The sequence below is a fragment of the Charadrius vociferus genome, unplaced genomic scaffold, assembly GCF_000708025.1.
Source record: "Charadrius vociferus isolate BGI_N301 unplaced genomic scaffold, ASM70802v2 scaffold2, whole genome shotgun sequence".
Lineage (NCBI taxonomy): Eukaryota > Metazoa > Chordata > Aves > Charadriiformes > Charadriidae > Charadrius > Charadrius vociferus.
The window spans coordinates 6,891,732-6,912,651 of NW_009647595.1; the positions used below are offsets into that span (position 1 = coordinate 6,891,732).

Here is a 20,920-nt window from a genome sequence, read left to right on the forward strand (position 1 = left end):
TTCCTCAACGACCCAAATAGCACTCAAAAAGCAGAACAAACAATGAAGGAAAACCAAGATGAGGCCAAAGGTGTTTTCCTTTTCCACATGGATACAGCTTATGCATGTTCCACTAAGCTGTTAAACATCTCTCTAAACTTAGGAGAATAGCACATAAGCTGCATTTCATGGCTTGTCAGAAATGAACAGTATTTATGTCACACACACACAAAAAAGGTTCTATATTCACTTGTCCATTCAACCTGTCTTCAAAACTAGAGAGATCTGAGGCGCTGCATGTATCTGGATATAGATGTGAATTTTGAACTGTAGCCTCATTTTTACCCCAAGTCCCCTGTAATGACACTTTTAGAAATCCCACATAATGCAAGATGGTACTTAAGTTGCTACATACGTGATATTAGATCAAAAGACTTCTTATCTTCAGCATTTGGCTTCACCTGGCAGGTCAGTAAATTCAGTTTAGCTGGTTGCCTGTTGGACTAAAAAGAAAATTTATTTTACTTTAAAAATGTCTTGATTTAGGATTATTTTTCCTTTCTGAGGAGCAGGCATGTGTGATATTAATTTGAAGTGTGGACAAGCATACATGTACACCTTGAAAATGCTTGAGACCAGCATGACTTTGACTTGGTGTGTCAGAATGGACAGACTGCTAAATCCAAACTAAATCTAAACAAAATTAAAATCTTCACAGCAAGCCTTCCTCACTATTTGAAAGAGACCAAAGGAATAAACCTTAGTTTATAATATGCTAATAGTGAAGGGTTTTTTTATTGTATTTAATAAACAATGGTAAAACTATTATGAAATTTTTCATTACAGTATGCCCATATTCTGATTTTCCTTCAATTTTAAATAAATGAAAGATACAACCCTAAAAATTTAAAAGGGAAGTGGGAAGCTGGAGATCTGGAGTTTCAGAACTTGGAATAAATACATCTACTAATATTCTCTGCTGTAATTAGGTCACTTAAGATGATAACAGGAAAGATGGGGAAAAACTTTATAGCAGGCCCTGTTGTGATAGGGCATGGGGTAATAACTTTAAACTAAAAGAAGGAAGATTTAGACTAGATATAAGAAAGAAATTTTTTACAGTTGGGTTTTTTTTTTGTGTGGTTTGTTTGTTTGTTTTTTTACACTGAGGGTGGTGAAACACTATCCCAGGTTGCCCAAAGAGGTGGTAGATGCCCCATCCCTGGAAAAATTCCATGTCAGGTTGGATGGGGCTCTGAGCAACCTGATCTAGTTGGAGATGCCCCTGCTCATTCCAGGGGGGTGGACTATATGGCCCTTAAAGGTCTCTTCCAACCCAAACCATTCTGCGATGATTCTATGATAACTAATAATATCTTTAAAGTAGTTTGGGTTTGTATAGGTTTATCAGAAACTATAGAGGTAATGAATTAAAATTACGATAGCTGGCAGATATAAAGTGAACTTGAGATGTCAGTTATCAGTAAATACTTCTGAACTGAGTTTTGGAAGTTGCTTACATTAGAATCAAATATAAAAGTAACACAAAACTTACAAAAACCCAAACTATCTAGAAGTGCATTTCCGACATTGTTAAATGTTTGTCAGAACAAGCTTATCAACGCAATATTTTTAACACTTAAGAAGCAACATTTCCTTGAAGGAGTAAATATGCAATTGGAGTCTCAGTTTTCAAAGTTTAATGTCAAACAGACTGTCATTATCTGAGCTTTTCATCACTGAAAATAAGCAAATTGCTTTCCTCTTGGCACTGCAATAGTAAAGAGCAAATGGATTGCTTTTACACAGCTACATACAAGAAAAGGAAAACTACAACCAATAGTGCAATTCAAAGAATTCTAAATTAGCAAGTCTTGAGCTGGACAATACATGCATTTTTCTTTCTAAACAAATAGCAATAGCTGAATCATTACTAACCTAGGCTTTACTAATTAATCATAGGTAATTTGACTAAGTGACTCCTCAAAGGAGGTGAGAATATCTTCCTAGCCATTAAAAAGAACTAACCACCAGTACAGAATACAATAACTTCCCTTTAACTTGCTTAAGATAGACAGTTAACTTTAGACACTGATACTTATGGCCATCAGTGGTATTTGGGGTAAAGGGAAAGAAGGGTGATGAAATGGGAACATCTTCTTTAACAAGAGTTAAGAGGATTGTTTGCAACAAGCTTGTGTCAAGCTGCCACAAGACAGTTTTAGGACTGCTTCCACCATGATAATGTTGTTGCTTCCTCATCATTTAGCATTCCCAGGAAGATACTTCATATATATGCCCTATTCCCAGAACTCAGTATGTTCAAAACTTTCCAAAATTTCACACTTTTAGTTGAAAGCACTCAAAATATTACCACATTCACTCATCTGTCAGATTCTATCAATAACATCTAATATCAAACACTTCCTGAGTTTCCAAATAATGTGCTTCACTGATATACCATGACAATGCTTATAAGCAAAATCAGCTGAAGTATTCATTGAAAAGTCTGCTCAATATGTTTGCCATTTTCTTTTCAAACTATTGATAAATACATTTAAGTATTACATCAATTGTCCTAAGCTATAGCGGCGGGAGCGGGGGAAAGAAAAATTTTGGAAGGCTAAAGAAGAGTTCGTTTACTTCATGCAGACTACAGGGAGTTTTGAAATTGATTTCCAACTAGTCTTTATTCTCATTTTCTCACTCTAACTGATTGAATAATTTTAAGTTTTTTATAAAACGAATGTTTTAAATAGTTTTATTCCTACGCAGGATGTTAAAATCTGCAATACAGACATCTATGTATGAGCCAGTTATTAGTCTTCCAGTACAATCAACAGCCAAAATTTGAGTTTATAACAAGATATCTGACCAAATCTACCCAGACTCCTTTGACTATGTTGACCAGCTCTCCAGTGGATGAGAGAGGAGTCTACATAATCTTGCTCTGATGCAGACAGCTACACTGTATACCCTTCATTTTGTTCAGATGAATTGCATCCCATATCCCAAACGCATAGTAAGAACAGGTGCACTGCTCCACTTAACCTGAAGCACTGTTGCCACTAGTGGTCAGCAGCAAGCAACCAGGAAAAAATTTAATAGAGCAACAAGTATGGCATTACTGCTGTAAGTCAGTCTCCAATTGCTGATAATCCATAGAACTTCAGTCAGAAGCAGAAGAGGCTTTTTTTTTTTTTTTTAATAGTGAATTAACACCGACAGATTCACAGGTAAAGGATAATGTCAATTTATTATTTTAAATAAAAAGGTATAAAAATAACTTACCGTTGCATGTGATATGGTAAGAATTCCATTTTTAACAGTGCACTTTCTTCTTTGCCATACTTTCCTTAACCTACATAAGAACATCAACAACAAAAATTCAGTAACTAGACATGATTTCAAAACACATTAATCCCATTAACATTTTGAGAAGATTAGCCTTGAGAAACAAACAGATGCAGTCAAAACTTCACTAAATGCCTCACCAAAAGTAACTTGAAAACTTATGGCAGGTCTTAATCACCTTTTAGAGACTTATAAAGACAATAGATTTCTTTTTAATATGACTTTTTTTTTTTTTTAGATTGCTTGTCATGCTTTTTATATTTACTATATTAAATTCAGATCTGCGTTCAGATTTGAACTGTAAAATTCTTGAGTACCTGTGGCACATGCATTAGGAGAATGTGCCTTAAGGACCCACACAGTACAAAACAGTAAAAATCAGTGTATGAACATAGTAACAGTTCTCACTATGTGTTATGCGCTCCTAGAACATACCCATCACTCTTCTTTAAAAGATAACCTTTCTTCTCACTGCCATATTCCTTATTCCCCTGAAGCTGATGCATACTATATCCTCCTTGCCTGCTCTGTGAATCCTAAAAAGGGGAAAACACCATTAACATTTCCTGACATGCCCAGGAAGTTTTCCTGACATTTAAGCCTATTTTACTTTATTTCTCTTCTCAACCACAACTCACAAATTAATAAAGATTAAAAAAAAAGAGAGAACTCCTAATGCATGTTTTACATCCATAGGAGAGCTTGCTTTTACATCATGTATCTTGAACTGACTGCATGTTCAAGATTGAATTACTTCGTTAGGTGTTTGAAGTACAGTATGGATGCAAATATGTATCTCAAAGTAATGAATTCTAAAAATACAGAAATTTAATACTGAATAATCTTATAATCAAAGAGTAAAATCTAAGACGAAAAACTCAAAAAGAAAAAAACATAATATAGCATGCATGCGTACAGAAACACATATATATAAACAAACAAAAATGCTAATAATTGCTATTTTTTAAAACCAATTAAAAATACGTATATAATTGATGAGTTTTAGTGAATGAAGTCAACTGAAATAACTTTTGGCCTGATCTAGTGAAACAATTAAGTGAAATGGATTAACATTTTATAAGCATATCAGAAAAAAAAAAATCCCCAAAAGTTCATTAAAACATTGACTTACTCTCCTAGACTTCGATCACGAAAGGCAAAAGCAACAGAGGAAAGAGAAAGCAAATAATTTAAAACAAGAATTATTATTTTACTTAAAAAACATGTTCCTTGAATATAATTTTATAGCTCCCATATCTAGTAAAACAATTTTTCCCCCTTCTAACCCCACTACTAAAAAGAAGGCAAGAATTACTTTTTTAGGCACACTGGTGCTTTTTCTCATTAAGTAACAAAACATCATAGCAAAATTCTGTGCAACCTTGCATATATGACATTGGCCTCAGAAAAGCAATTAAGATGACTGCAGAATCAAATTTTACTAAATGTCTTCCAGTCTATATTGCATTTAAATTTTCTAAAATGATAGCTATATTGTATCCTCTACTGAACTGGAGCGAATTCTGAATTTCCATTGAAACCGATCAGGCCCAAAGTTAATTTTTGCAAGTCTGTATAAAAAGGTATAATTAAGGACACACTGATACAGTTTTAAATGTAGCTATGAAACAATCATCTGCAAAACATCTGAGAAAATCCCCCCTCTCCCCCCCAAAAAAAAAACAAAAGAAAGGGAAGTTCAATTACTCCCTTCGCATAAAGGAGGAATAAAAGGCATAACCTTTTCTCTTTCAAAGTACAGTTTCTTCAAATTACCACAACCAATATATATTGAAAATTACTCCCCCCTATTGTATTCAGGGTCTTTACAACTGTTTTCCTTTTTGTATCAAATTTGCCATAGGAGTTTAGAGAAAATTACTTTGGTAAAACTGGCAGTTGTGGTCAGAAGCGGCATAAAGGCTGCTATGGGCAATGTGCTGTCAGCAGCAACTGTTTACACCATCGCAGTAAGCAGCTAATTTGTTATAAGTGAATTTCGAACCCCCATTGGCATTAGGGTTCTATTGGCATTAGCACAGGAAAGAACATAATGAGATAGAGAGCAAATCAGATGGAGATTTGGAGAAAATAAATCAAAACGTAAAGAAATAGTTAACAAAACAGACACAAAACATGATTCTAAAGACTAGCTATATTCAACATAAAGCTGTTAAGTTACATTTGTACTAATAATTAATATACAAAAAATAGGGAATAGAAGCCTGTATTAAAGGCCTGGTTTCCTTTAAAATTTAAGCTTCTTAACATATAAACATTTTTCAACATCTAAAATAAATACTTTACATAGTTAAAAATTACAGTAGTATGCCTTAAAATATTTTCCCCCCAAAGCTTTAAACCATACTGTTTTCATGAAATCAGATAATTCTTGCACAAATTAACAGAAACTGCTGTAACTTGATACCAAGACGGTTCACGGTGGCAAGAGGAGACATTGCATGTAACAGAGCCAGAGTAAATTGGACGTCCCGTAGCGAAGCTACAGCACTAGCACTTCTGCGCAACCCAAGATTCAAATATTGTCAAGATGTGCTTTTCCAAGAACCAGCTAATTGCAAAAATTACAGTAATAGTCATTTCATCAATGAAAGGACAGGTATGCCAGCAAAACGTGTAAGAGCATTACAGATGTCCATAATGCTAAATAAAGACCTCGAATGCATGCAACAGCAAAACAAGAGTTGCATTATGAGACCTTGAAAGTGTTAAGGAACAAGCTTAGCTCATTTAGTAAATTCGTAGTTTTCTCCTAAATGAAAGTATGGGTGCTGAAGAGTAATTTTTCCATACATACTGTTTCAAATTCAAAAAGATCCTAAATGCTTTAATAGATTTAAAAGCCACATAGGAATCTCTTTTGCCATCTGTGACAGCAAGTCAGTCTGAGATGGGCAGGAGGTCTCACTCATCTAATGGCAACACCAAAGAGGTTAGAGGTGTAAGAACTTACAATTTGGACAAGAATCACTAGTTTCAACTTCCATCACTCGCACAAAGGGTCAAACACAACCAGGGCCTTGATTTTATTATTTCAAATTGTTTCCCTGCCAAAGTTATTTTTTGAAAGAGTACTTCTGCATTTTTACAAATCCACCAGAGAAAATCCCACTCATTTCGTGTGCAATATTTCCATTAATCCATAAATTTTCCAACAGCGAGATTATAATGCACTACTGTAAAGAGAAGAATGTATTCTTAATCACAACCAACCAGGCCATCTACCCCGGTAAGAAAGTCCAGCTTTAAATACTTGAAGATTTGGATATACACAATGATGGAGGGCCGACTGGTGAAACTCAGGCCATGTGTTTGCAAGTTTCATTGTCACTTAACTAATGAGTAATGAATGCTGGCATGCTATTTCAAGACTAAAACACTGAATACTTAAATAACAGAGACATTGTTTTATCAAGTGCCTCAATATGTGCCAGCATCATTATGCTCTGACTCATGTAATGTAGCAGAATCACGAGTGAAAGTCCTCATATGTTGATTTTGAAAGAAATACTTGAGCATCAATGTGATCAAATGGTTATATTATCCAAAATAGTGGATTCTTTCATTAGATCTCTCTCTCCCATGATTTGCCTGAATATCTGAGAATCACAATATTGTTCCTTTTTTCTTTTAAGACACAATTTAAATTCTCTTCAAGCCAAGTTATATTTATCATTTAACTTTTCATATAGATATCATACATAAATACACACTTTTTTTCAAGAATCCTAGGATTTGTCTAGAGTACAATTGAAGTCAGAAAAGCTGCATAGTTTATTTTGCTGATGCCTGTGAAGCTTCTTTATTACTACATGTATCTAAGTTTCAGAAGCCAATTGGCTTAATTTTTATAGTTTAAATGAGGTTACTTTCCACTGAAACGGAATACTTTTTACTACTCATCCAGGGAACATGTAACCAAAAACTAAACACTATATTTCACTTGGTTATTCTACCTCATAATACTCTGTGAGCACCTTTTGAAACTTGACTTGTACTATATGCAGCCAAGTACGTACAATACATGGCACTGAAGAAGAACAACTTGTTTGTCCTTCTTTATTTCCGAGATCTGGCTGATTACCATGTAGCTTGAATTTAACAACATAGGCAGCAGCCAGGACAAAAGGAGGTATTTTTCTTTGCTTCCCAGATAATCAGCTTGTGGGAAAAAAAGGTACCTGAGGAGAGAGCAGGTCTTGTTCCTCTGTGTTGGGAATTAATCCATAAAAGACTTCAGAATGACAGCTCTTGAAATCTAATGTTCTCTGTTCAACTTTTGAGGGTGAGGATGGAGAACGAGCATGAGTGACCTTCAGAGTGATGTAGATACTAGGGAGATTACAGACGTAACGCATGGATGGGAAACTCTGCAAGTATTATGGAAGAGGTCTAGTAGGTCCATGTGTACATTGGAGATGGAAGGAAAAAAAATACCAAACAGCACTGGGGAAGATTGTAGAGTATGAGGTAAGGGACAACTGAGTACTAGAAAGAGCTGGCAATAAATTGGGATCTATTCAAAGGTGCTCTGTCATGCTCCTGTCATCTGTGACACCAAAGACATTCTACAAACATGCATGGTGCATTGTAAGGTTGTGTTGTCCTTCAGAACGATGGGATTAAAGACGCAGGGAGAGCAAAAGCCTTCTGGCCAAGGTTTATCTGCTATATAACATCACCACCACACTGTAAGGAATGAATCATCAATAATTCCTTATTACAGTTATGTAATTCCACCTGAAATAATTTACTAACTTCAAGCCATTTATCTGCATGCAGTAGCCATAATTACAATGTGCTCCCTACAAAATTACACAAAAGCCCATAAAAATACTTACTTGCCCCAGGTACCAAAGTCCTATTTTTGAAGAAGTTCCAGAAGAATTCCAGGAAAGTAAAGATCAGTAAGCTTCACACCACATAAGTAACATTAATGAAAACTACTTCTAAGAGTACATTTAGTATTATAAATACTGGAAAATACTCAGGGAAGCTTTTGTACAGAAAGTTTATGGCTCAAAAATCTCCTGGAATTCTCTGAAGGAATCAGTAGTAGACATGTGAGAAATCAGACTGATACAGTCTACCGGGACTTTCAATGGGCACTTAGTGTTCCTTGTGGAAGGGAAAAGAATGACATTGCTACAGGACAAGAGGAAAAGCCCTCAAATGAGATAACAAGATAAAAGAGAAAACAAATAAATGAGTTTCACAGAAAGCTGTGCCAGCACATGCAGTGTCTAACAGTAAAACAATCTGGAAAAGAGTAAATGTCAAAGTTTGCTAGATGGATTAAATTATTCAGGATACTCAAGAAAGGCTGACTGAAGAATTTCTCAAGGACCTCACGATAGTGAGTAACTTGACAATAAATGACAGGTCAAGATCAGCATAAACAAATGCAAAGTGAGGCAGAGGGAAAAAATAAGATACTGTGAGTTGACTATTAACATTCAGAAATAGGATGATATGGTTATAGCTTTACAGCTGATTAAATGTTTCACAGCTCCTTTCACAGCTCATAAAGCACTTGTCAAAAAGCAAGTCAATGTTAGGAAGTTTTATGAAAAAATAAAAGATCAGAAATGATCTAGTCATGCTATTGTAAAATCACAAGCACTCCCATCTTGAGTAGGGCACACAGATCTAAAAGTTCAAAACAAAGAAAAGGCAAAAGATTTTTCCACGCAACATGTAGCAATGGTGGGAAAGACACAGGTGTAAAAGCAGCTGATAGTTTACACGGCTTCAAAAAGCAACTGCACAAATTCAAAGCGAGGAAATCCATAGGGTGGCAGAGAGACTGCAAAGACAGTCAAACTACTAATGGGTGGGTATTCTGGGGAAGTATCACTATCTTTTGCCCTGCGTTTTACTCTACACATCCATCATTGATAGCTACTGGAAACTTGGCTAACTCAGTACATCTGGTTGTAAATTATATTCTTATTATATTTGATATTAGCAATACTGCCCAATCATACATGTGGATGATCATATATATGCAGCAGAATGGCATCTGTCTAATGTTTATTAATACTAATAATTCATATTTAATAATAAATATTTAATAAGCTGAGTAAGCATATAGCAAACACTAATGTTTTATTTACCTAAGAAAAAAGCTAACAGATGGTAAGTGATCTTTTCCTACAGGAAAGTCATCCCCTCCTACCTACCCTCCCAACCCTCAGATCCACCACAGGAATTAACCACAGTATTTCTGACTCTCAGGCACTACGATTTGGAAAAAGTCACAATACTGTCTCAGGTAAAAGTTGTGATATATATTACATCCTATTTCTGAGCTCAAGGAATATTCCAGAACATCTGCCCCCTTCACTGTTGATACCAGTGCAATTGACAATGTATTTTTCTTTTTAACTGCCCTGTCTCAGCCACTGCTATCTGGTTAACATAGAAATTTTCTTCCTTACAATATAGTATTAGCAAAAGGAGCTTGGGTAGGAGGATATCACCACAAAATCCATGTGATTTAGCAAATGAATAATAATAAGAGAAACCATATGTAAAGCCAAGCCTCCAGTTCCCGTTCTCGATCACCTAAGTCAGGAAAATCCTGACCATAATCTTGCAGGAGGATGGCAGGACATAAGAAAGAAGTGTGCATCCCATCCCTTTGTATTTTTTCCTGAACACTCATTCATTATCACTGTCAAGGAGAGGATACTGGGCTAGATGAAGCATTTATCTGATCCATTACAACTGTTCTTATAGTGCATTAAAGTGGTACATTAAAAAAGTATAAAATTACACAAAAAAAGGAATAATTTCATATATGAAACAGAAACAAAAAATTAATCTAAAACTATTGTTTGTTGATATGTAGGTCGAACATTCTAAGTATTAGTTTTGTCATAATGTTCAAAGTCCAACTTTTCTGAACCAATTAGCTCCACAAATTGAGCCTCAATTAAACCAATTTCCAAATACAGAATTCATAAATTCATGTTAACTCTGAGAATAACATGTCTAAATTATTTACCTCCTTCTGATCAAGCTGCAGAGAAGATTTTATCAAATCACGAAGAGCAGTAAGTTGTTTCTTTTCTTCATCTTGTGTCTGCTTTATCTATGGAAAGAGATTGCCATTATATGCTTTCTGGATGCAACTTTAATTTTAATTTTTTATGCATTCCAATATACCATTTTAGGTGTCCTTAACAACCAGCTCAACTACTCTGCATTTCTGTAATAATTGAGTTTATTTCCATGGACTAGTCCATTCTTACGTATTCACCTTCTATGCATGTATTACTTGAAAAGCAAGTTAAAATGAACGTACAATTCTGCATGCTCTGTTCTGTTATGCTTTAATGATTCACTATATCTAATGCAACCAAATTTGTCTCTAAAATATTAATTAAATAACTCCAATAAGCTTGACAGATGACATAAGGAATGAAAATACAGTTTAATTTAGCCACAAACTACAAAAGCAAATGGGATTATTATAATTCTGATTATGGAATACAAAAGCACTTGGGTGACAAGTGAGCTGTGATTCCACATTATTACTTGCTTTCAATGAACACCACAAGTTAATTCATTTAAAAATTGTGGCTTGGTTTTGAAAAATGAAAGTGGTAGCTAAAATTGGCACTAATAATGTAATCTGATTCAAAGATTCATACTTTAAATTACTTTTATTTTAATGCAACATTAAATTAGTATTAGAATGAGAGCTACTTTTCCTAATAACTCTAAAAACAGAATACAAAATTTAAGATAGTCAAGGTGGTGTTTTCCTAAGACTACCTATATTCAAAGTTTCAGAGAACACACTTTTCACTTCTAAGATGCAAATGAAATATACACCCTTGTAGTCATATCTCAAATGTATTTATATAAACAAAATATTTCTATTTTCAGACATTAAACTACTTATAAATAAACTTACATTATATAAGTCAGCAGCCAACTTTTCAATATATTGTTTGAGTTTATCAGCTGTTTTCAAGCCATCTTGGAAGAAACTAGAATAAAAAATACCTGTGATTTATCGGGAATACACATAATTCATAATACAAAGTAGATTGTCTTGTGAAGAAATACAGCAAAACCCAATAAAACGTATCCTATTCCTCCCATGTTCAGAAACAAAAAAAAACAACCCAAAACAACCCAACAGTAGTTTTAAAGCACAGTATCTTTCAACAGTGGAGATATACCATTGTGATTTTAACAAATATCAAATTAGAGAGATTATAGCTTAGAATCATGGACTGGTTTAGGTTGGAAGGGACCTTAAAGATGGTCTAGTTCCAAACCCCCCTACCATGGGCAGGGACACCTCCCACTAGACCAGGTTGCTTAAAGCCCCATCCAACCTGGCCTTGAACACCTCCAGGGACAGAGCTTCCACAACTTCTCTGGGCAACCTGTTCCAGTGCCTCACCACCCTCAGAGTGAAAAATTTCTTCCTGATATCTATTCTAAATCTCCCCTCTTTCACTTTGAAGCCATTCCCCCTCATCCTATCACTACATGCCCTTGTAAAAAGGCCCTCTTCAGGGACTTCAGATACTGGAAGGCTGCTATAAGGTCTCCCCGGATTCTTCTCTTCTCCAGCCTGAACAACCCCAACTCCCTCAGCCTGTCTTCACAGGAGAGGCGCTCCATCCCACTGATCATCTTCATGGCTCTCCTCTGGACACGCTACAACAGGTCCATGTTGTTCTTATGTTGAGGGCTCCAGAGCTGGATGCAGTACTCCAGGTGGGGTCTCACCAGAGGGGAGTAAAGGGGCAGAATTACCTTCCCTCTACCTGCTGGCCACACTTCTTTTGATGCAGCCCAGGACGCAGTTGGCCTTCTGGGCTGCGAGCGCACATTGCCAGGTCATGTTGAGCTTAGCTTATTTTTATCACTGTTAGTCAACATGTTTCCCCCTAGTAATTTCTAAAATCTTTTTCCTGTGTTCAACTTAAGTAAAGTTCCTGTAGTTTGCCTCTGTGGTTCCACTGATGACAAAGCTGTATCTTACCAGTTTCACCTCAACAAATTTCCAAGAAATTGCTGGCTTTCACAATAGTTTAAAAATTTACATAAAACCCTAAAACCTATTAAATAGAATAAACAAGGTATTTCTATAATTACATTCTAGATTTCAGGAACTAAAATTCATTTTGTACACCACATGCAGGGTTTTCCCTGGGCCTCTTTCTCCAACGCTCCTCTGCCCCGCTCACTTTCATACTCTCTACTGAAAGACTGCAGCCTAACAGGATGAAGTTGCAGCCACCTGGCAGACTACAATTATGACAAAAATTCCCCTATGTATCCAAAACAAATGCAAAACAAAGGGAAACAAACACTTATGTAAAAAAAGACAATCATAACTAAAGCTTAAAAGCGTTGCACTTACTTGCATTGTGCATGATAATACTTAATAAGGTTCTGCAGAAGGTCCACACCTTTTTTTGTCTTGATTTCGTTAACCTTAATAAGATACTGTATAGACAGTAAAAAACATGGTGATAATCATGCCTCACAACCTTCAACCGTTTTCAATCAATAAAACAGCATTTGCTCAATGAATTAATTATCTCTGTATTTAACCTGGGTGCTGACTCACAAGCCACCAGTCCACCACAGTTAAGCAAAATATAAACCACAGAACAGTTTATTTGGCCATTCCTAAAAGATTCAAACACCCCAAAACATTAAAAAAAAAAAAACAGGAAAAAGTTTAGTCTTTTACAATTGTCTGAAGATGTCCTTTTTTAAATGCTACTGCAGTAATTACTGAAATATTCTAAAAATATAAATACCATGCAATTTAAAGTAATCACCACTAAAATGAAATAAAAGAGAATTACTAGTATAAAAAGCAGTTTTATGGAGCTAATGTATCACTATCATTTATCACTTTATTAGAAATTTTAGAAGATTTCAGAAAGTATGTGGAAGAAAGATATCAAAAATACTTCCTGAACAGCTGAACTATAAATTAAAAAAAAATAAATATTTCCATAGTATATTTTCACCCCGAGAACCTTACATAATAATCTAAAAACAAAGGGAATAAAACAAAAGGAAGCCAAGTTTTGCAAAGTTGCTAAAACAGTTATCTTTGTATCGCTGTACTATGTGACATTGAAATCGTGTCTACCACAATTAAACGACAAAGCAGATTTCACCACCTTTAAGTAAGGCCCACAAGGTACTTTTAAATTGTGGTATCATAATTAAAAGCCGAAACTTGTTTCTTACTTCACACATCTGTAGCTGAAAAAGCCGCCTTTCCTTCTCCATTTCCTCTGCTATCTCAGCTCCTGTTATTTCAGTTCTGATCATCCCATGCTGTTTTGCATGTTCTCTTTTTTCCTTTTCAATTTTTGTGCTGAAATTTTAATTAGAAAACATTTTAGATAATTTCTTCTACTATCCTGTGATGTATTATTATTATTTAGGAAAAAAAAAATTCAAAGAAATATTAAAGAAGCCATTCCTAAGATGAGTTCCTCTATGATACCAAATCTTATATATCTTTTTTTTTTGTCTATGAACAATGGATTCATGAAAGTGCCCTTCCTTCCTTTCACCATTTAACTCTTTTCTCTAGTTTGTGTGATACTTGGGGAAAAAATAAAAAAAAAAAATCTCATTATTTCTATATGATGTGCTCCATAGCCTTCATCTCTATATACTGCAGTATAAAGCATACATATAAGAAACTACTGATTTGGCAGGAAAATGGCAGAATATTTTAATCAATATGCTTCATGCTCGTAAGGCGGGAATTAAGAAAAACAATATGGCAGCATACGAAGTTTACCACCTATGCTAAATGAGATGACTTCCAGTCATCACATTTTCAGAGAAAGCCAACACTGAAATTCTGAAATAGTGAAATGCAAATATGGAACTAAGAAGCTGCCCTGAGACTTTAATTACAGCTTTCCAGTGTGGCTGTCCTTACGCATCTGCTCTGCAGACTAACCGGATACTCCACGTGTAAGCAAACTCAGATTTCCAATACAGCCTAGAAAAGTCTAAACAATTTTCTGATTTCTTTTTAAAAAAAAAAAAGTAATCTGTCCTCTCTAGCAGCATTTTTGAAAAAAATAAGACTGAATCTGTACTTCTGTAAAACAGGTGACAAAGCACTGTGTGGTTATTCGACTGATACTCCTTGCAAGGAAAAAAAAAAAAAATTAAAAAGGATTAGGTTATTTGGTTTTGAACTCTGTTTTTCTCCAGCTAAGAAAATATAATAAAGCATAATCATAAATATAATAAAACATAATGTTTGCATGTAGAACAAAGCACTCTTCAGCACTGTGCCTCTAAACTAGACTTGATATTTGGTCTTGAACAAATTCTGAAAAACGGGGTTCCCTGAGAAATCTAAGGGACATCTCCCTCTCGGTCTTAAGTCCAAGTAGAATTTGCGCACAGGAGGGGGGCAGAGAAGAGTAACAAGACAACAGGCATCCTTCTGTAAACTTGCCATATTCAGAACGGAATCCCACAGATGATTATATATTTTGAGTCAGTACAAGATGTCTCTGTCTCTTAAGTTCCGTTTAATGGCATTTCGTATAAATGCACTGGCAAAGATATCCCTGATTTCACATATAGCATTTTGAGGGGCAGAAAGGATTTTTTTTTTTTAAACCAATTTGCTGTCTATAGAAAATTATTCAACCTATTTTTCAAAATATGCATTATCTCTAAGAATTAAATAACTAAAAACTAACAAAACCCAATTCTGCATGTAAATCTGAATGCTCTACTGAGTATGATGTTGTGATTTTGGGACAAGAATCTTCTTTGTGCCTTGGATTAGTAATAATCTCATTTCTGGTTCAGTTGTTCACAAGGATTTTACATTGTAATTAATTTTGAAGGAAAAAGTCACTATATGCAGGTAAGAAAATTATGCCGATAATAAGTGTTTCAGCAGTTCTTAGTGGCCTGATTTTTCTTTCATTGCATTTTTCCCCTCCTGGTTAGACGTAAATGAAGCAAAGCTAATAATAGGATTAAAATGGGGAATAAATTAAAGGGAAATAAATGAATTAACTCTTGAGAGCTCTTGAATTCTGATAAAGCAGCCGCCCGTCACTTCCTTGAGAGCATTCTGAACCATTCCACTAACATTTCTGCAACTATGATACTACTTGTTTCCAAACTTCTGTTTTTATAAATTATTCTTTCCCCACAGAAGACAGCTGTTATAGCAAGAAAATATTTTTAATACCACAGATATTTTAGAAGTCACACCAACTGCACTAATATTCTTGCCTTGCAAAAACATACAGTTCTGCAGTACACAACAACATATAAATCTTGTAATTTTTACTATCAATATATTTTATGTATATGGTTCTAAGAATGTCTAAATGCCATCTGAAATCTCAATTCACTTTACAATGTTCAGTATCTAAGCATTGCCTTCCTTACACTAAAGAAACATTGGGCAGTTGCATTTAACTACTCCACAGAGAACAAAATATTTTGTTTCTTTTAGTGCAGAAGAGAGTTCCACAGAAGAGTTGCCCCGCTCATATTTACATTTACATCTACAGATACAGTACACACACAGTTTGGGACCAGGAGTGGAAATTAAAAAAAAAAAAAAAAACCAACCACCCCCCCACCCGGGGGGAGTGGGGGGGGAGAGAGAAGGAGAAAAATACTTACAATTTGGTTTCATAATCCTTCCAGGCTTTGTCAAAAGGTTTTTTGAGGTCCTTAGGAAAGAGAAAATTTGCTTAGAACATTTTTAAAACTTTGTTTTTACAGTTAAAACATCAGGTTATAAATAGCATCAAAAAATACTGTTTTCTTTTAAAATTTTTCAGACAGCAGTTGGAAAAAATACTACTTTTGAATCTTGTAATGTATTTCTTTCCTGTGCACCTTAAGACAGGAATTTACAATGAAACTCTAAAGAAGCATCACAGTCATGCCAATTTTGAATTTGTTCTTTGGACCACATACAGAATATTAGTGGACGCCAACATAAGAAATAAATCTCATGGGTGCATGGAAAAGTCACAAGACACATGAACCTGAAAACATTTCTCTAAACAAAAAGCTAATTTTCAACACTTACCCCTTTAACACCTTTCAAGTCTCCTTTTAAGAGAGAATCCAAAGTGAAAATAACATTGTGGCTTAAACCCTGGAGCTAAGAAGAAAAACATTATACTGTTATCATTGAAAAAGATTTATTATGATCTTATCAAACTACTGCCAACAAGTCTTTGAACTTCATTGATGAAGTTGCAATCAACTCAAAATTTCTAGAGTAACAGCAAATTCAAGTCTGGGAAGAATTAATAACACTCACTTGGATCAGACACAGAAGTGTTACAATTAATCTTTACTTAGATATGGTGATATAAACCCAGAATTTTAAAAACAGCATATAAGCAAAGTTCTGAAAGCACCTCAAGGTAATTTTCAGTTTCTTCAAGCAAACATTTGAATATTGCGTAATTATTTAGGAAGCAAATTAGGTGTTGGAACAAATGTTTCTTATAGCCTCCCAAGCAAGAAGCAAAGACCTGCTGTGCTCCAGGCAGATAACAAACAAGGCAAATGTTCATTCAGCCACGAACAAAAGGAGTGAAGAGAGTCACCAGCTCTTTGATTGTTCCCAACTATTCAGGAAAACTGTTCCTTTCCTTGTCCAGCCTGGAAATCTGACATCAGCTTAAACTCTAGAGAGTTTAAATTTCACCCTGTTAAGGTCGTGCCTGGTTGATTACATATGTGTGGAAATGTTCCGCTTGTCTTTCCCAGTCTGAGGGCAGAAAAAAATCTACTGCTGTGATCCTATCTGAACACGTGTGGTGTGTACAGTTCCTGAAGAGTCATGACCACAGAATAGAGATGTATATTAATAGTATTCCAGCGAAAAGTCTGTTGCCTCTCCTACTCCCTTCGTTTCTCCCCCATGAATCCTTCAGTTCCTTGTTAAGGAAGGATAGGGAGAGAGATGGGAAGGCTGCAAGACAGCACATCCTCTGCTTGCAAACCAAAACAGCAGAGAAATGTTACATTAGTGGTTTTAATCTGCCATGTATATGGCCCAGCTCCCCTCTTCTATAAGGTCTTCTGAGCATATTTTTGTCCACAAAACTAATTTTTTTAAGAGATTTTTTGTGAAATAAACGTTCCGCACAGATGAGAATATCAAAATGATCACTGAAGCTGATTCCCCAGGTACAGTGTTCCCTTCACAAATCCCTTATACATTCAGGAGACATGTATGAAAAATTAAATATTACATTTTTCAAAAGTGACACTTGGCAACTTTACATACATGCATATAAAAAAAGAATTCAAAGAAATCTCACTCTTGTGTGATGGTTTATTTCTTTCATAGGAGTAATATAAAGTTGTGATGAAGCAAGGCATGACCTGTGTGCATTTGCTGCTGTTTGAAGAGCCAGGGTCTCTTACCAATTTACAAGCAGCTTCTCATATCGTGTCATTCTTTACATTATCCACTATATATAAAATAGTGTATTTTCCTTCATTAGATTCACTATCAGTCCTTAACTGAAAAGAAAAAAAAACAAAACAACCCAGACTTGCATCATTCTCCCAATATCCTGGGTAGAAAGGATTCCTGTAAGGTCCCCTAGAGATGTCTGAATGCCAGAGCTCGTGCACTGTTCAGACGCTCCTTGTTCTAACAAACACAGAAAGTGGTCCTACAAATCACAGTTTTCGAAATTGATGTACATTATCCTCTGGAAAGCACTGAGGTCTTGGCATGGCAGAGGGGAAGGTGGATCTTTTGAACACAGGTAATTATACAGCTACCTAATTATCACCTAATAGCTTGTCAGCCACCCTCAAGTTTTGTTATTTTCAGACAGCATGCAGATATCATAACTGCTAATTATTCTTAGTATGAGATGGATTCAAATTCAGAAAACATGACACACTCTTGTATCATCATGTTCAAGATATCTTGACAACTGTTTCACGTGCCAGTATTTTATATTTTTTTTTTAAATTCACAAAATCTTATATTCAAAATGTATTCAAAGCAAGATAAAGGAAAGCCACTAGAACATCTTAAGCTGCAGCCTCAAAAATAACATGAACACAAAGAAAAGGTTCTACACAGCTTAAAAGATCAAGATCTGAGAAGGGATTTTCTCCTTAATTGCAACAACACAATTAATGCTCAAATATTACTTTTTCATGAAGCAAAAAAGCAACCTGATCACTTTCAGTGATTAAAACCCCAAAAGATTTTTTTTCTTTACCTGGCTTCACTAAAGGAGTTTATAGTGGATAGCCTAAGCTTTGACTCTATTTAAAGAGCTAGGTTCTGGTTTTCTGTCATCTTAGCTTCAACATTTGCACATGACACCCTCCCCCCCCAATATTATTTCATAACAGAAAAAAAAAGGAGCCAGGGAATTTTGTAGAGGATTATGCCTTTCTGTAATTTGTCCTCTGTTGGCTTTTTATCTCAATACATCACAACTAACAACTCCGTAGCAGTATCAAGGAGACAAGTACTGGAGAAGGAAAAGAACGATGACTATTAAGCCATCAAGTGGTTAAGATAATACCCACTTTATCAATACACAGATTAAAGAAAAGGTATTATTGTTTTCATTCTCAACCACTTTAATCAGTTTCCACTTAGCACTCTTAACTGAAGTTCATATCTCAAAAGTGAATTTTGAGAAAGAATATTCCAAAGATTTTAACCTCAATCTAGTTCATAAAAACAGAGAGAACACAAATTTCTGCAATATGGATGGATATGGCAGATTTAAAGTAGTTATCAGTGCAGGCATGAACAACAGTACGCTACTGTAGCTCTTTTCATTTTTCCAAGTGTATCCATTAAGGTTAACCAATTCAAGCCATTAATACTTGGCTTGAAATTACTGAACAGTAGCCAGCTAGTATGTCAGCTAGGAAAAAAAAAACAAACACCCTAAATAACAGTGTATGACTCCAATATAGTAAAATTTTGGAATCATTTATTACACAGTTGAAGACTTGATAAAACGGTGGCGCAAATGAATCGGAAACACGTCTGATAACAAAGCAAAACAGTCACATATCTAGAGCAAAATAAAGCAAAAAAACCCTTAACAGATGGAAATACATATGATAATTTGGGGAGGAGGGATGTGAACAGAAGATAATTTGCCCGCAAAGATTAGCCGAGGACATTTACAGGAAAGAGAGGTGGGAAAATAAACAGGCTTTAAACATTTGGAAAAAGCTAAGCACCATGCAAAACACAGAAGTAATCTGCAAGTGCTCCAAATGTTCTTCCAAAATCTCATCTAGATCAACTTAAAGACACCAACACACTCAGTTTCACATACATAGGTCTTCACGCATGAATTACGGCATAAAGAATGAAACCTGGAATGGGAAAGGAGGTAGAAGTCTTAAAAAGCAGAGAAACTGATTCTGGTGGGACACTCAGAGATTGCTGAAAATGTACACCAATGTTGACAATGGCCAATCACAATGTAATTTCCTTTACAAAATGTTACAGAAGCGATCATTGTCTGTCATTAAAAAAAAAAAAAACAAAACCAGAAATAAAGCATATAAATATCATGTTATAAGTTTCAGATGTTCCGTTTAGTGATAACATCAACAGTTTATAGTAAAATTTGCATAGCAACTTATTTGTTTTTGTTAAACTGATTAATGGATATACTTTTATTCTTGACCTTGTGCGCAGAACAATCATTTCAAAATGCTAGTTTCCAAGACTTGTATATGTAATGCAAGTTGTTGGCTTTACTTCATATTAAGTGATCATAGCAGTTAAGTGAATAGCACTCTCGAAGTGATCACTCTGTAATTCCCTCACACAGAAGAAAATAAATTATTCTGTACCCTCCTTCTCAGGAAATATACATAATATCACAATTCACATGAAAATATTCAATGAATCATAATTCAAGTTCAAAAGATTTAATAAAAAAATCCAATTTTTGAAGTATTTTTATTGCCCACTGTGTAGCTCTATTCCTTATTCTTCTCCCTGTCTTTAAAGACAATTCATTCTTTCATTGTATATCTATTAAATAAGGCAGTAATAATCTACTATATGTAAAAAAAAAAAAAAAGCTTATTAGCTTGCCATTCATCTTAATACCTACTGCCATTTTTTCCACTTAATTTTATTAACATAAGCCTCAGCACTTGCCGTGGGGCTCAGTGCCATTACACAGGTCTCCTCTCAACTGCTTTTTCACTGGACCTCAACTTTGATTTCGATATTACAAAAATATTTATTTCAGTGTAATTGTATTAATCAGAACAATACTTAAGAACAACAGTCGATTAACAAAGCAGAATTATCTATCTTGGAGAGAAGAAAGGTGAAAAGTAAGTGTTTTTAGAATGCTGAGACATTTGTAAAATAAGCTCATTGTCTATTTGATGCTGCTGAATGAAGTAAATTAGGGAACAGCCTATTTTAAATCCTGTCAACAAGACTTTAGACAGATAATACTTCATAGTCTAGCTGAAAGACTATAATGTTGTTTTGAATGAGTGTGGCTTCTTAAATAAAAAGAGCCTT

The 20,920-nt window shown here is 35.0% G+C and overlaps 1 protein-coding gene across 1 annotated transcript in view; it reads right to left on the bottom strand.

The window, feature by feature from the left end:
• ASAP1 (ArfGAP with SH3 domain, ankyrin repeat and PH domain 1) overlaps window positions 1-20,920 on the bottom strand; it is a 128,460-nt gene that overhangs the window by 49,101 nt on the left and 58,439 nt on the right. Inside the window, exons 4-12 of the mRNA XM_009881016.1 lie at window positions 16,445-16,519; window positions 16,030-16,079; window positions 13,594-13,723; window positions 12,746-12,831; window positions 11,279-11,354; window positions 10,364-10,450; window positions 3,769-3,869; window positions 3,271-3,340; window positions 395-482 (exon numbers count right to left, since the gene is read on the bottom strand). Coding sequence (XP_009879318.1) covers window positions 395-482; window positions 3,271-3,340; window positions 3,769-3,869; window positions 10,364-10,450; window positions 11,279-11,354; window positions 12,746-12,831; window positions 13,594-13,723; window positions 16,030-16,079; window positions 16,445-16,519 — 763 coding nt within the window. The remainder of the gene's footprint in view (window positions 1-394; window positions 483-3,270; window positions 3,341-3,768; window positions 3,870-10,363; window positions 10,451-11,278; window positions 11,355-12,745; window positions 12,832-13,593; window positions 13,724-16,029; window positions 16,080-16,444; window positions 16,520-20,920) is intronic.